The sequence below is a fragment of the Macrosteles quadrilineatus genome, unplaced genomic scaffold (genome assembly GCF_028750875.1).
Source record: "Macrosteles quadrilineatus isolate MER2022 unplaced genomic scaffold, UCM_ALF_1.0 Scaffold_9__3_contigs__length_116548681, whole genome shotgun sequence".
NCBI classification, from domain to species: domain Eukaryota; kingdom Metazoa; phylum Arthropoda; class Insecta; order Hemiptera; family Cicadellidae; genus Macrosteles; species Macrosteles quadrilineatus.
This window is the reverse complement of record NW_026542602.1, coordinates 25,036,235-25,052,993: the sequence shown is the minus strand read 5'-3', so window position 1 is coordinate 25,052,993 and position 16,759 is coordinate 25,036,235. Positions and strand designations below refer to the sequence as shown.

General features: G+C 36.0%; 2 protein-coding genes across 2 annotated transcripts in view; both read left to right on the top strand.

Annotated features, from left to right (window-relative positions):
- LOC129003292 (uncharacterized) overlaps nucleotides 1–16,759 on the top strand; it is a 56,813-nt gene that overhangs the window by 12,975 nt on the left and 27,079 nt on the right. Inside the window, exons 9-17 of the mRNA XM_054431582.1 lie at nucleotides 1,262–1,423; nucleotides 1,812–1,955; nucleotides 2,244–2,378; nucleotides 4,041–4,186; nucleotides 4,762–4,988; nucleotides 13,568–14,679; nucleotides 15,054–15,268; nucleotides 15,673–15,843; nucleotides 16,107–16,387. Coding sequence (XP_054287557.1) covers nucleotides 1,262–1,423; nucleotides 1,812–1,955; nucleotides 2,244–2,378; nucleotides 4,041–4,186; nucleotides 4,762–4,988; nucleotides 13,568–14,679; nucleotides 15,054–15,268; nucleotides 15,673–15,843; nucleotides 16,107–16,387 — 2,593 coding nt within the window. The remainder of the gene's footprint in view (nucleotides 1–1,261; nucleotides 1,424–1,811; nucleotides 1,956–2,243; nucleotides 2,379–4,040; nucleotides 4,187–4,761; nucleotides 4,989–13,567; nucleotides 14,680–15,053; nucleotides 15,269–15,672; nucleotides 15,844–16,106; nucleotides 16,388–16,759) is intronic.
- On the top strand, nucleotides 5,979–11,430 carry LOC129004253 (uncharacterized). Its single transcript, XM_054432744.1, has 4 exons — nucleotides 5,979–6,131; nucleotides 7,505–10,199; nucleotides 10,391–10,531; nucleotides 10,706–11,430. Exons 2-4 carry the CDS (start codon nucleotides 7,514–7,516, stop codon nucleotides 10,924–10,926), a joined length of 3,048 nt encoding a protein of 1,015 aa, XP_054288719.1. The 5' UTR covers nucleotides 5,979–6,131; nucleotides 7,505–7,513; the 3' UTR covers nucleotides 10,927–11,430.

Sequence of the window (16,759 nt, the reverse complement as noted above, 5' to 3'; positions counted from 1 at the left end):
ACCGCGATCGCGCGAGACTATGATAATGACTAAATGACCGCGGGATATGATCATGGTCCACACAACCACGGAAAACAGTCAGAAATTTGCCACGATCGCGGAAGACGATAATGATATTCACATAACTGCGGGATATTATTAACATCTTGCCGTAATCGCGGGAGACAATTACGATGTCTTCACGACAGCGCGAGACGATTACGATGTCTTCACGACCGCGGGAGACGATAACAATGTCTTCACGATCGTGCGGAGACGATTACAAAGTATTATATTGTCTGTGATTACGATGTCTTCACGACCGCGGGAGACGATAACAATGTCTTCACGATCGTGCGGAGACGATTACGATGTCTTCACGATCGCGGGAGACGATTACGATGTCTTCACGACCGAGGGAGACGATTATATGATGTCTTCACGACAGCGGGGGACGATTGCGATGTCTACAGGATCGCGGGAGTTACAATAATGATGTCTACTCTACACGGCTGCGAGGGATGATCAGAATTTTACCGCAATCGCGTAAGACGATGATAATGTCCACTCAACCACGGGAAAGATCAGAAATTTGCCTCATTCGTGAAAGACGATGATGATCTCCAAACAACCGCGGGAGATGATTACCATTTGCCGCAATGGCGGGAGAGGATGACAATGCCTCACGACCATGGGAGGCGATGATGTCTTCACGGCTGTAAGGGATTATCAGAATTTTATCGTGATCACGCAAGAAGATGATAATGTCCACACGACCCCGGGAAAAGATTACAATTTTGCCTCATTCGCGGTAGACGGTGATAATCTCATCACGACCGCGGGATGTGTTCATATATTGCCGCGATCTAGGAAGACGATAATTATGTCCACACATCCGCTGGAAATAGTCAGAACTTTGACGCGATCGCGGGAGATGGACGATGATGACGTATATACAACCGCGGTAAATAATTAACATCTTGCCGCAATTGTGGGAGACTGTTAAGGTGTCTTGACGGCCGCAAGGGATTGTCAGTTTACCGCGATCGCATGCAAAAACGGCCACAATTTTTTTTCTTTTTTCCAATTTTTTGGCGCCCCCCAAAAAAGCGAATTGCCTCGCGCCCTAGGCACGTGCCTACCTTGCCTATTCGGTAAATCGGCCCTGATGTAAGCTATAGCTAAACTAAATTTCCTCCATCACAAACTCCCTAATCAACCTCATCCCCACCCCCTAAAAATATCAAAATAATATTAATACACTCTCATTTTATCTGTACAGGTTTGTAGGAAGATCCAGTGAATTGTTGAGATTCCATTTTGAAGGGTTTGAAATTGGAAGACAATTGGCAGTGGACGTTCAGAGTGCGTCTTTAACTACTTCCTTGGCCGAAAGTAGAAAAAGTGGGTACAAGCAAACTGAGCAAAAACCTCTCACTGTAAGGTAGGTCTGGATTTGTTAAAGGCGTAACAAAGTAGTAAAAAGTAGTAAGATTAGTTATTGTGTTTGATTGTTTCACACAGCTTAGTGTGCTAGGAAGTTGCAAACAAAATATGACCCTATTACTATTTAAAAACTTTTTTGTCCCTGCATTGTTTAAATTTTGATGTTATAAATGCTGTAATATGATTGGGGATTTTTTTAATCTACAGTATTTGTAATAATAGTTATTACAAAAAGGGGAATTCTATGAATTTCTAGAATAGTTTTTAATAATGCTACGACATGTTGTGATGTATATTGTTTCAGTCATTATTGTCAACCCAGTTCATGTAAATCATGTACAATAGGAATAAGGAATATTTTGATTGATTGGTTTTTATTGTTATAGGAAACTTTTGGCAACAAGAAACGGATTCATCGTCCCCGGAGTCAGGCCAATGAAGCCAGCAAATTTTGTACCTGTACACTTAGGAAGATTCACTATACCCGAAGAACTAGAGAGAATAGCATTAGGGTCTGATAAAGCAGTCAGGTAATAACATTGTGTCGTGGTTGTTACTAATCTGGAAGTTTTAGTATTTGTATGAAGCATTCATTGGCAACTATTATGTGTCCTAAAAATACTGGGTGCCCATAACATACAAATTCTCGGATTTAAAATAGCAATAATTAGTTAATTTAGTCTTTTCTGAAACCTCTTAGTCTGTGCCTTTGACTATATTTTTTGACTGAGAAACTAAATACTTAAATCAAACAACCGTTTAGTTGAACACAAGTTGCAATCTTATTCTATACTTACTTAGTAAAAATGTTTGTGCAGGACATATGAAGTGATTGCCGAATTACTGAAGAAATATCCTTCTCTTGCGGGATCCTTGAATGGCCAGAACTATATTGACAGATGGGACAAGGTTATACATGTTGAGGAAGTGGCACACAGAGCAAACATAAGCCGGTAAGGATAAACTTACTTTTTTACAAATAATTTGATATTAACAAGTACATACATTAATGTTTTGAATATATTTAGAGTTAGTTTGTGAACCATGTTCTTCAAGACGGGTGGCATATATTTATAGGCATGCACTGTGGATGCGATACTCACTGGTGTGTATTAACGTCCGCACGAGTGAGTACGACTATCCACAGTACTATCCTGAAAATTAGACCAATTTGTATAAACCAAGGCAAAAATGTGGTTCGGATTCCACTATAAACTGTAGGTCCCTTAGTTGCCATTAGCTGTATGGGCTATTAATTAACAGCATTGTCTAAGGAATAAGTCGACCTTAGTCACTAACAAGACTACAAGATTGCACCACTCATCCTACACTCATCTCCATTCATATTTGGCTTAAAATACCTACTTTGTATAGTCACCATTTCATTAAAAAGTGTTAAATCTAACGTGTGTTAAGTTTAAAGTATTAAAGTATTCCCCCTGTTTAAGCAGAAACAACTTTTGAACATTGATGCAGTTTAAATCCTTTAGTTATGCACTTTATGTAAAATAATTACAACCATCAATATACCACATGACACACAGGAATTATATGTAATATCCCATGCATAGAAGAGCTCTTTACAAAGGTTCCATGTGATATTTGGGTAGAGAAATCTACTAAAACTTTGTTGTAATAAAATTAGTCATAAATTGCTTTAAGATTTTCTACATTTCATGGTCACTCTTGTCAGTAGACCCTCAGTTGTATGATGAAGCCCTACAGTAGCATGTATTATAAAAATTTACCTGTTGAAATGAAATGAATTCACTCATTGACTTCTTGAGAGTAGTAATCATCCATTCTATATGGACCAGCTGTATCAATCTTTTATTCAAATCAAATAGAACATAGCACAGAGCCCTGCTGTCAGAATGTGACTTAAGTTTTTGGTATTGTTATTTTGGTGTGACATAAAAGATGCAACAGTGTAAAAAGGGGTCCTTTCAATTTGGCTTGGTTCTTAAGTTTCTACCACTCAAAAGAAATCTGTGATTGACATCAACACTCTCTGTAAGTTACTCAGTTCAACTAACTCAATTCCTATTCTGAGAGTGGTAACACTCAGTTCAACTACCTCAATTTTCATTCTGAAAGTGGCGACACTCAGATCAACTACTCAATTTTCATTCTGAAAGTGGTGACACTCAATTCAACTAGCCTACCTCAATTTTCAGAGTGGTGACTCTCAGTTCAACTACCTCAATTTTCATTCTGAAAGTGGCAACGCTCAGTTCAACTACCTCATATTTCATTCTGAAAGTGACGACACTCAGTTCAACTACCTCAATTTTCATTCTGAAAGTGGTGACACTCAGTTCAACTAGGCTATCTCAATTTTTATTCTGAGAGTAGTGACATTCGGTTCAACTACCTCAATTTCCATCCTGAAAGTGGTGACACTCAGTTCAACTATCTCAATTTTCATTCTGAAAGTGGTGACACTCAGTTCAACTAGCCTACCTCAATTTTCATTCTTAGAGTGGTGACTCTCAGTTCAACTACCTCAATTTTCATTCTGAAAGTGGTGACACTCGGTTCAACTACCTCAATCTTCATCTTGAAAGTGGTGACACTAGTTCCATAAATTGTCAAAATTCTATGATGTGTTATAGGTATGACACAACAGCAGCCTTGCACCGTGTAGATGAGTATCTCAGCCTGGAGATACCTGGGTTGGCTGAGAGACGCCCGTCACTGATGGTTGGCGACACTGTCATCGCAAGACCTTCCTGGACTGATGCTAACTCTTGGGCAACAGGTGTGCTATGTTGACAGGTCCATGATGCAGGGAAACTTATAAGGGGATTTTGCCAACTTGTTTAAAAGGAACTCTCCTTGTATTAGTCCGTAGCTTCATATTTAAACTAAAAAGTCTTTGTAATTGTTAAGGCTTTTATAGTCACTTATTTGAGCAAGGACCAACAAATGAAATAGTTAATTTTTTACTATTCTAGTATTCTACAAAGTTAGAAGAAATGAGAAACTGGTATAATTTGTATGTATTACAGATAAATTATGCATAATAGTTCTTTCTTAACAGTAAAAGTACACTGAAAATTGCAGATTTTTAAAGGGTTAATTGTTTATTGTTATACACTCTGAAATAACATGTTATAGGACTGACAAAATTGAATTTGACCCTCTCACTCTAAACTGCTTTAATTTTTGAGGCGCCACTCCCTTATATATTTTCACTACTGGCTAGTCACTGCAAATTGTACCTTTACTTACACTTGACTAGAAACTTTCCCAAAACTTTGATAACTCCATCTTGCCCTCGAACATTTAGCTACTTTTCTACTGGACGACTCATCAGTTTTTATCCGTTTGCAGACAATAACACTGTCGCATATGAGGGGTTCATCCACAAAGTGTTGAGTAATGAAGTGCTACTTAAGTTCAACCCTACGTTCCACGACACTTGTAGTGGCGTCTACTCCATCAACTTTGAATCTAACCGTACTTCCTTCAGACGTCTGCACCAGGCTGTGCATGTTGGACACAAGAACTTATGTGCTGAGTGGTTGTTTCCCAGCAAAGTTACTTACCAGCCGCCTCAGGTGGGTAGTGAGCTTTTTGAGTAGTGATAGGTTGCAGAGAGTTATTTTTACTTATTTATTTATAATGGCTACAGCTTTATCATAGAAAACAGTCTTAGGCATATCAGTGCCACCAACGGCATCATAGCTTCTTCTCTATAGGGAAATTTGCCAAAGCAAGGGTTGATTCGGGAATAGCTAGAGAGCGAGACATGGAGGTAACTACTAAATAGTGATGACTAGATACATGATACATGGCTTATTTTCAAATCGTTCATGATTAAAAAACTTTGTACAATGCTTTAACATGTTCGCTACCGAGCGACGCACATTTTTGTCGGTCCGGTTACTCCCACAGACCAACAGGAATGATCATAACGTTGCTTACAGACCAAAAGAGAAATGTCGTTTAAATGGACTAATTAACTTCCTATTAACCTAAAGTGAATTAAGTAGTTTGTGTTATAATTTCTAACTAGTGTACATGTTGCTCGAATTCGAGCAATTGCAAAGTATTACAGGAGTTATTTCAAAACGAATAACAGTCATATTTACAATGAGTTTAAAAGAGTCAACTCAAAGATTACCGATGTGTAACTCAGACCATGTTTATGGGTCATTCTCTCAAAATTTGACATTTCTATTCCCTGTGTAAAAAATAATATTTATTTCACTAAAAGTGTGGATATTTTATTTTTAAACTGTTTATGTTTATGTTTTCTATAAATAAATATACAATTTATGTCAAAATTTTCTTTTCATTTATTTTTTTTAGCCTGTCAAAACCCCTGAAACTCATTACAGTCCCCTTTCCCTATGTATGTTTCCCAACTTTGAGGTTAATAATGAGAACTAAGCCTTGCCAAAATTATTTAACAAGTGTTTGAATTTCATAATGTAGTTTATAAAGGATAACTAATAACTGTAAATATTCCATTCCAAGTCCTTTACAATTAAAAAATTGAGTTTGAACCCGTTCCCGACGATTTTTACTCATTACGGTCCCTGACATTGTAAATGCTTGTGTTAGCCAACACAATAGCGCTAGCGTCGCGGGAGAGCACTGAAGTTTGAGAAGAAGCCGCCATGTTGTTCTGTTGCTCATGTTCACTGTGCCTACGTGTATGACTATTGTTTAAAGAATTTTAGAAGATAAATAACCAGGTAAGTATTTTTATTACCACTCACTACAGTCCCTGTAACTATTAGACGTAAATAAATATAATAGTCGCCTTGAACTTGTTCATTTAATAGTTAAATATGTACAGATTAAGATGGCATTGCAGCAATACGACAATTTGTAATGCAGGTTGTGTAATGGCGGCAGTAAATATATTTTCTCATTACTGTCCCGCTCACTACTGTCCCTTGATTTTCATTACGAATTTGGGACCGTAATGATTATATCGGGACTGTAATGATTATATCGGGACTGTAATGATGAAATAAATTGAAAATTAAGCAAAGTTATTGAAATAATGTAGGGGGCATATGATTTTTGGCCATTATTAATGGTTTTTGTTTTTAGTTCATTAGGCTACTATGGTCTCCCGATTTTCGTTAGGTATTTAATTCAGTAGGCCTAATGATTATACCGGGACTGTAATGATAAAATAAATTGAAAATTAAGCAAAGTTATTGAAATAGTGTAGGTGGCATATGATTTTTGGCCATTATTAATGGTTTTTGTTTTTAGTTCATTAGGCTACTATGGTCTCGCGATTTTCGTTATGTATTTAATTCAGTAGGCCTAATGATTATACCGGGACTGTAATGATAAAATGAATTGAAAATTAAGCAAAGTTATTGAAATAATGTAGGTGGCATATGATTTTTGGCCATTATTAATGGTTTTTGTTTTTAGTTCATTAGGCTACTATGGTCTCCCGATTTTCGTTAGGTATTTAATTCAGTAGGCCTAATGATTATACCGGGACTGTAATGATAAAATAAATTGAAAATTAAGCAAAGTTATTGAAATAGTGTAGGTGGCATATGATTTTTGGCCATTATTAATGGTTTTTGTTTTTAGTTCATTAGGCTACTATGGTCTCGCGATTTTCGTTATGTATTTAATTCAGTAGGCCTAATGCTTATACCGGGACTGTAATGATAAAATGAATTGAAAATTAAGCAAAGTTATTGAAATAATGTAGGTGGCATATGATTTTTGGCCATTATTAATGGTTTTTGTTTTTAGTTCATTAGGCTACTATGGTCTCCCGATTTTCGTTACGTATTTGGTACAGTAGGCCTAATGATTATACCGGGACTATAATGATAAAATGAATTGAAAATTAAGCACATTTATTGAAATAAAGTAGGTCTTATAAGTTGTAAATTTCTTGGTTTGATAAGATATTTATGCTGTTCCATTAGACTTGTACTTAACACTCTGCTTTAATGTGCTTGGGTTTAAATTGTATTAAATAATATGTTTTTACACATGTCTGAAATAAGTTGATTGTAGGAAAGGGTGGGGGCACAATAGTTATTAAATTGATAATTTAATGTTAATTTAAGTGTATTATTTTTAGCAGCCTACAATGGATGCAAATGAAGATAGCAGTACCGAGGAAGCTTTAAAGCAGCCTGCAATGGATGTTACAAATGAAGATGTTAGTTTTGACGATGAAGCTTTAAGGAAAAAGCTGTTAATTGCAAAACAGGAAGCATATGAAAGAAGATTAAACGATGACAAACTGAAAAAAGAGTTGCAAAAACAAGTAGCAAAAGAAAAAAGACGCCAAAAGAGAGAAAAAGAAATGGAAGAAAAAAGAAGTGTGAGTGAGATATTAAATCAGGACAAGGGGAAAAAAGAACTGAACCAACAAGCAAAGAAAGAAGGTTGTAAAAAGAGAGAAAGGGTAATTGAAAACAAAAGAAGAAATATTGGAATATTAAAAGAAAGCAGTATGCCTAGGCCTGATGCAGCAGTTGAACCCAAACCAAATATGTGCAAAAGTAAAAGCAACAAACAAAATAATGGTGAGAGCACTGGGGTTTCAAAAATGCCAAGACTTAAAGTAGGCATAAAAAAAAAGGGAAAGGCCAAAAGTCTTGAGGAAAAAAGGAAATATGAGAGGGAGAAGAAAAGGAAGCAAAGAGAAAAAATTAGATCAGATGCAGATTTATATGCAAAATATCTAGAAAATGAAAGAATTCAGAACAAGAAGCGGAAAGAAACGGGAAAAATAAAATCAATTAACGAAATGTCAAAGAGAGAGCAAAGAGTTCAACGAAAAAAATGGAGAGAAAATTCAATGCGGTATGCACAAAGAAAAAAGAAAAGGGAAAGGGAGGAGGAATTTATGAGGGAAAATAGTCCCCCGCCAGAAACTATACTATCACCAAATTCATCAGTCTCTTCAGCAAATAAGATCAGTGGTCGAAAAAAAGTAAGGAGAGATAGAAGTAAAGTTGTGAGAGAACTTGAAAAAACAAAAAAAATGTACAAAAGATCTGTAGCTTTAGCTGAAAAGTGGAAAAAAAGATACTATAAAAAAATGTCCAAAGTTGAGGCATCTCCAAGTCCAAAGAAAAGGGTCGAAGCTACTATTTCTAAAGGAATTGCCGAAGTGAGAAAAAAACTCCTTTTTGCAGAAGCTTTAAATAAACAACTACGTTCAAAAGCAAAACTTTTAAAATCACACAGGGACAAACAAACATTCTATAAATGTTTGTCAGGTACCACTTTGAAGAAGTATAGATGTTTAAAGGAAGCCAGAGGATTTTTGAAAAGGTCAGAAAAAAAATACCGGTGCAACAATAGTTTGAGACAATTTGAACGAAAAAAAAAATCTACCAGCATAGGCTACCTTCAAAAAAAAGCCATTCAAAAGTTCCTTGAAGACGATGACAATAGTATAGTCAGGCCTGGAAAGAAAGATTTTATCAGAAGGAAAAACATAAAAAAACAGGCAAGGTACTTGCAAGATACCCTGGAAAACCTGCATGGTAAATTTTGTGTCACAAACTTTAGAATATCAAAATCGTCATTTTACCGACACAGACCATGGTGGATTGTTGAACCTAAAATGAGTGCTCGTGACACGTGTCTGTGTATTGTACACGAGAATATGAAGTTTCTTCATGCAAAGTTGAAACGACTGAAAATCGTAAATGAAAATAATGTGTCCGGTATCATTAAAAGTATATCTTGTGATGCATCAAACAAAGAATGTAGCTACAGGGAGTGTGCCAGGTGTGAAAGCCAAACTGTAGTTTTTGAAAACCTAACAGACATAGCAGAAGATGATGTTACATGTTTCTACCAATGGCGTAAGAAGATCCAAAGTTGGAATAAAAAGGGAATAACTATGTCTAAGAAAGTAACAGTTAAGGAGCAAGTCAGATGCACAATTGCTGAACTAAAACAACAGTATATTGATCAATTAAATCTATATAAAATACATACATATAACATCCAACATCAGTCCACAGCCCTTAAGTGCCTAAAAGAACATTTGAAGCCTAATGAAATTGTCATCGTTGCAGACTTCTCAGAAAATTACTCCTGTAAGTATTCTGAGGAGGTCCAAAGTGCACACTTTGGAGGGGCTAAGGCAGAAGTAACGCTACACACTGGTGTATTTTACACTAAGTGCAATATAAAGGGTAACCAATTTGCTACGATATCACCATCAAAGCGGCATGACGCGTCAGCAGTTTGGGCCCACTTGACCCCAATCTTAAAAGAAATCAAATCAAACCACCCCGAAACAAATACAATTCATTTTCAAAGTGATGGCCCTACAAGCCAATACAGAAATCGCTTTAATTTCTATTTAATGAAAAAAATATTAATCGAAATTGGGATTGAAAGAGCTACATGGAATTTCACTGAACCTGGCCATGGGAAGGGGACAGCTGATGGGGTTGGAGGCCAGCTGAAACGAAAAGCTGATCAGCTGGTGTTACATGGCCATGACATTACATGTGCCACTGAACTATTCAAAGAACTTGACCAAAACGCTTCCAAAGTAAAACTACATTTTGTTCCGGAAGAAGATATCAATCAAATTGACCTGAAGAGAGGTAAAGAAGAAAATATTCAACAAATAAAAAATACATTGAAGCTCCGACAGGTTGCCTGGAATGCAGCAGATCAAGATGGTCTACAACTTAGACTGCTGTCTTGTTTCCAGTGTTTACAAACCTGTAAACACTATAGCCTGACTCCAAATTATCATTCATTCTCCAATGATCAGACTACCAGTACTGGAAAAATACGTATCCTTTTAAAACTTAAACAAGCATTTCTATTAAAAGAACACACTTAAACACTTGCTTTTTCATAATCTTCATACTTACCTGAAATAATATTTTACAAAAAATTACATACTTACTTACCTACTTACTTATACATTTGTATTTGTGTATATTTAAGTTTTTATAGATTTTTCCCTTAACATAAATTCTAGGTAAAAGTAGGGGGAAAAAAACAGGCTATGACCTACCGGCTGTACCTGAGATGATCAATGGTGAAGATATTTCCACCGTAATAACCGACGTTAAAGAAGAGTCATGGGTTGCTGCGATATATGATGACAATTGGTATCCAGGTAAGAATAACACACTATTGTAATACCAAACACACAAAAGTGTATTTGCATTTTTTATTGTTTACTGTACAAATATTGCCTACCATTTGTTTTTTTGTTTTATGACTTGAATACTTTATAGGCTAGTATAAATTAAATTAGTAAAGCTTCATTTAACTATATATATTTTTTCAGGCCAAGTTGACTCAATGGAGGGCGAGAAAATTACAGTTAATTTTATGAAAAGGGTTGGTGATACAAGATTCATTTGGCCAACCACAAAAGATCGACAAGAGCTCATGAAGAATGAGATTTTGTGCTGCATTGAGCCACCATATCCAATCTCAGCCCGGCATTATACTATTCCCAATATTCAAGCCATAAACAACAAAATGGAATCTGTTCTTAATCAATAAATTCAATTTCAGAAACCAATTTTATTCAATGAAGTGTCAAATCAAACTGTCAATTTGATTTTATAGTTAAACGTTTTTCTTTCAAAAAGTTGTTAAATGTTAAACAATTGTTCACCAGTATTTCTTGACAAAATTATTTTTATTACATAATGTTTTTAGATCTTCAGAATATATGCAAATAAAACTAAATAAATCAGTTTTATTCAATAACCTTCAGTACGACTTCTCATTACAGTCCCTGGTCAATGTCACTACTGTCCCTATGTGCTCATCACTGTCCCCATTTCTTCATTACTGTCCCTCACATGAAATAATTAGTTAGAGAATTCAGATTGTTTATAATAATAACATTTTACTATGAAACTGTTAATAAAGGATCTAAGTAATGATTTCATGTTAATAATAAATTAAATACCAGGCAATACTCACCGCTGGGACGTTTATAAAGTTGCATAATTGTAATATTTTTGAAACAGTTTGGTAAAATGCAAATATGAATGGTCATATAGGTAAAGGGATTTATTATTTGTTCCTAGTTGTATTCATGGGTGTTAGAAATATTACAGGGTGTCCACATTCTGGAAAGTCAGGGATAGTCAGGGAAAGTCATGGAAAAAAATTCTGGTCATTGAAAGTCATGGAAATAGGCAAAAAGTCATGGAAAGTCATGGAAATTCCCAATGATGGATAGATTTGACGGGACTTTTCAATGCTCTAGTCGGCTGTAACCCGACTATTGTAGCAATTTTCTGGATTTTTCAGTTTTTCACAAATGCACGACAATTTAATTTATTACAGTTGTATAGGTTTATGAGTTTTGAGTTTGTAATAGTTCAATACAATCTGTCCCTACTATATCTTATAATTGAATTTAATATTTGTAGAATCATAGACAAAAAGAATCAAATATAGACTCAAATTGAAATACAAATAGGCTATTGTTATAATGTTTAGAGTTGTCTCAAGTTAAGTCTTTCCTAAGTTAAAAGCTTAATTTAGAAAACTCTAAATTCAATAATAAAAAGTATAACGGAAGGAAAAAAGAAAGTGGCTCGAGAGAACTTGGCCAGTTATAGGGACGGAGGAGGCTGGGGCGTCTACTCTTCTTTCCTTCCTTATTTTGAATACGATATTTTTGCAAATTTATTACTCCAGTGTTAATACAAATTTCAGTATTTTCTGTGAAATTACTTGTCCAGGCAGTATTATCTGTATGTGTATGTTATATATAATTTTCTAGTAAAGTTCGCGAGTCATGGAAATCAATGGTAAATGGTCATGGATAGTCATGGAAAGTCATGGAAATTAATGACAAATTTTCTGTGGACACCCTGTATTAGTTTCCACCTCTTTTATAGCCCTACACATATTTCCAGGAACTTTTAATGACATTTTATGATAGGGGACAGTAATGAGAATTTTCTCAATGTTAGGTAATATTTTGCTTCATTTTCAGAATATGTCATAGTAAACTGCGCTGCTGAATATATTTTTTTGTAGATTAAGAAATTCTGAATCCAGTGGTATTAGATTCATTGGGGTCCTAATAAGTTAAAATCTCCTCAAACCTAAATGCTGAAATGTCAAATTTTGAGAGAATGACCCTTATCTTCGTTATTGATAAACCTAAAGTATTCTGGCCGGTTTTCTCCTACTCAAAATGCCTCGCTGTACAGGCAACACAGGTCATTGATAGAGGGCCAATTGAGAATGAAAAGTCGTTTTGGGGTAGTGTTAGGGCGCATTTGTAACCTAATAGTTGAGATTGTCCAGGGTCAGGTTGACTGTGATGAGTTAAGCCTATTGTGTAGATATAAAGTCAATGCTATTATGCACCACTGTTGCTGCGGTCATTATCACGATTACGCCTCCTGTCTATGTTTCGTTGTCAGAACATGAATTCAATGAAGAGAAATGAATTCAGAACAATTTGACAAATTCTTGGAAGGGCAGAAACTACAAATGGATCTTTTATTTCAGTTTTTTGAGGAACTAAAGATAAAAAATAACACACCAGATCCATTTGAAAATTACATCTCAGAAAAAGAAAGATTTTCAGCCTATATTGAACGATTTGACAACTATCTCAGCATGAAGAATGTATCAAACAAAACTAAAAAAAACTCAAATTCTATGTGCATCAATCGGTTCTATCCATTACAACTTAGTTGCATTCAAAGGACCTACAAAGAAGATCAAAGACGTGGAGTATGAACAGCTAGTTGAAGCCTTTGGCGAAATGCTATGGCCCAAAAAGAATACTGTATTGTCTCAGCATTACTTTTTTTCTACTTACCAATCAGAAACCGAAAACATACCTGACTATGTTGCAAGCAAAAAGACTTACACAAAATGTGAATACAGAGAAAGCATTTCAACAGCTCACATTTTCTTTAGGGGCACACAGTCATTAGCGGCATTTGTGATAATAGTACCTATTCGAGAACAACTTTCAAATAAAAATGTCTTTTCTTGCCGTCAGTGGTTTGGTTTAGTTGCTGTGGTGTCCCCCACCCTATTTAAACACTGATTATAGAGGGCAGTTTTCAATCCAAGTCCCTCAGGAGTCAGGACTGGTGGCTTAGATTAAATTAAGTACCTAATTCTTTTGTGTGATTTTTAATAACAGTTTTTTTTTCAGGTTATAATTGTTGACGAAGCAAATCATAATTCAGTTGGTGCAACTATCAAGTCTGAATCTAATACAGATAATAATATTAATCATAAAAATTCATCCCATATCAGTGAAGCAATTGATATAGACTGTGACAATAATATCAGTAATGGTGGTGATAATGCTCAAGGTATTGCCAAAGAAGAAAGTGCAATCCAAAATAGTTTAGAAAAGTCAGTGAATGAAATTGATAATACCACACAAGAGTTCAGTAAAAACACAGGCACCAACCAAAATGGTTTAGACAAATCAGTTATTGAAACATTTATTTCCTCTGAACAAAGTATCGAGGACAGTGTAAACTCTGCAATCAATAATGTAAATAATGTTGATAGTTCAAAGACAAACCGATCTAAAAACAAGCGTCAAAAGAGTAGAGTATCAGATATGTTTGAAAAGTTACCACTGAAAGATGAAATCCCAAAAGTGTCATCTCCCCCAAGAGTTTCAGTTGTGGATAGGTTTCTTCAGAATGGAAATTGCCATTCGATAGAAAAAGGTTCTAAAGAAATGGATGATGTGTTTCGACGCTTAATGGGATTAAAAGTACCGAAGAGAAAAACTGAAATGAAAACATTAGAAGAGATAGAAAAGACATTGCTATCACATAGCAATGTCTTAAAAGAAGATATCAAACCTTTACCTTCTGCGGAGGACAAAAAATCTACTCAAACCATTGAGGAAACACAAGGTTGTAATAAAAAGAAAAACTTATCCGAAGAAATAAATCAGAATCAATCCAGCAAAGAACAAAAGAAAGAAAAAAACACAAGGGCAAAAAACATAGAAAACCAATCATCAAGACAAAAGAAAGAACAAAAAATAAAATGGAACTCTAACACTGAAATGAAATTGGGAATTGAAAAAGAAAGTGTTTCCAATATTCCGCTGTGGAAAAGGACAAAAATCAGATGGTTTAACCCACTACTTAACCACCATCAAAAGGAAGCTGTCCGTAATATACTGAAAGGTGAAGCGAGACCTCTTCCTTATGTTATTTTTGGACCTCCTGGCACAGGCAAAACCATCACAGTTGTTGAAGCGATTCTCCAAATATACTTCCTCATTCCTGATAGTAGGTAAGTTATCCACTGTGGCTCGTATTAATGTCCTAAAGTAGGGTATCTACACCTTCTGAATACACACTTTCTCCCAGAAATGTCCTTGATACAATGATTTTTTTAATGTATCTTTTCTCTAGTATATCTTATAGCTATAGTATCTTTTATCTTTTATGTAATATGAACAATGTCAGCAGCACAATCTGTGAGCGGCACTTTCAACTATGATCTTTTTTAATAAAAAAACCTGGCTACAACCAGTCCATATACATGGTATGCCTACTTCAGTATCCAAAAGTCAATGTTTCCAAGCAGAACCCTGAGGCCCATGTGGATAGGCAAATGCATAGTTAAAAGGGTACCAACCTCTTAAAAAATGTGGTTGTTTCTAGACTGTTGGTAGCGACTCCTAGCAACTCCGCAGCAGACTTGGTGTGCGAGAGGCTGCTGCAGAGTGGACTGCTGGCTGCAGGAGATCTGCTGCGGCTCTGCAGCTTCCACTACGCAGACCAGGGCAGAGTACCTGACAGTCTGCGGCCTTACTGTGGTACTGCGGATATCAAGGCTAGAGACGAGCAGAGGATGCCTGTGCCCAACCATGTACAAGGTAACAATGCCTGATTATTGAAGGGTGGATGTTTGGTACTTCATTCTTCATAGTATTAAATGGTGCTAAATATTTCAAAAGTATCACTGAAAAACTACTTGGTCTCGATATGAGGAGACCAACAATTGTGTTTTGGAGTCAGGCAAGCGTAATGCCAAAGACGCTTGAAAATTTGGTTTGTGATGCTTTTTATTATAGTTTTGTTATTGATTAGTTGTTTGTTCAGCACACCCATTTTATTTTATCCTTATGATTTAAGTGAGCTGGGTCTTCTTTAAAAAGACCAAAAAGCTAATTTTTTTATAGTATTGTTTAATTTATTCCAGACACATCTTAATCTTAAATAGATAGCTTGGAATTTCTTTTAAAATCAAACATGACTCTTAGTTTATTGTGTTGTATAGAAGGTGTAGTGAACATCTCCCGCCATGCTATTGGTCGACACAGGGTGACTGTGGGTACGTGTGGCGCCCTAGCTGTCCTCTACCAGATGGGCTTCCCCAAGGGACACTTCACACATGTTGTGGTGGATGAGGCCGGCCAAGCTACTGAACCGGAGATTCTTATACCTCTAGGTAACTAACGTCACTAGTATTGCATGCAAATTGCTTTTCAGTTTACAGTAAGCAAAGTAGTTAAGACTTAGTGATGACGAGGAAGATGTTGACGACCTATCCCACGATGCCAGACCTGATTTGGTCGAAAAATTAAACGTCACTAACCTGGGTGGTGTGTAAATCCAGGTACTATTCCGCCACCCCATTATTAGTATGAAGTGTGTGATCATGTGGATAGCAGACTTCCTCTGAAGCTAAATAGAAGTTTTTTTCACTTGCAGTGTTCCTACACAAGTCTCACGGCCAAGCCATTTTAGCGGGGGACCCTCTGCAGCTCGGTCCAGTGGTGATTAGCTCAGTTGCTGAACACTTTGGTCTAGGAGAGTCGTTCTTGTCCCGGCTGCTGCAGCGCAGTCTTTACAGCAGGGATGTTGTTGGTTTCCCCTCTACTGGTGGATACAACCCCCATCTAGTCACTAGACTGGTCTACAACTACCGCTCTCTCCCAGAGATACTGCAACTGCCCAACAACATGTTCTATCATGGAGATCTGATACCTAAGGTAATGCGGTTATTTGGATGGGATTTAAAACCTAATTATCCTATATTAAAGTCTTAATTAGTGGTTTGTCGTATCTTTAACTAATTCTTCAGCAAAATCAATTCTTTTCTTGGTTTTCATTACCAGTACCTACCACTACCATTGATACCTAACTACAGTAAATAATACACAATTCCCTTGAAATAAGTTGCAAATGTTGTTATGCGTCATATTTGACTATTGTATTTGTGTTGTATAAATATAACAAGAAAATAGAAACTCAAGTAAAATTCAAAACATTGTGATTTAATACACAACATTTGTGTTTTACATTTGTACATGTACAATAGTACATTACACCTTACACAAGTAGTAAGAGCGTTTTTACATCAT

Excerpts from the sequence above, each read along its gene's own strand:
- LOC129004253 (XM_054432744.1), top strand. The coding sequence starts at position 7,514 with ATGGATGCAAATGAAGATAGCAGTACCGAGGAAGCTTTAAAGCAGCCT. Across the intron at positions 10,200-10,390 it reads TACCAGTACTGGAAAAATAC|GTAAAAGTAGGGGGAAAAAA; the intron begins GTATCCTTTTAA and ends CATAAATTCTAG. Across the intron at positions 10,532-10,705 it reads TGATGACAATTGGTATCCAG|GCCAAGTTGACTCAATGGAG; the intron begins GTAAGAATAACA and ends ATATTTTTTCAG.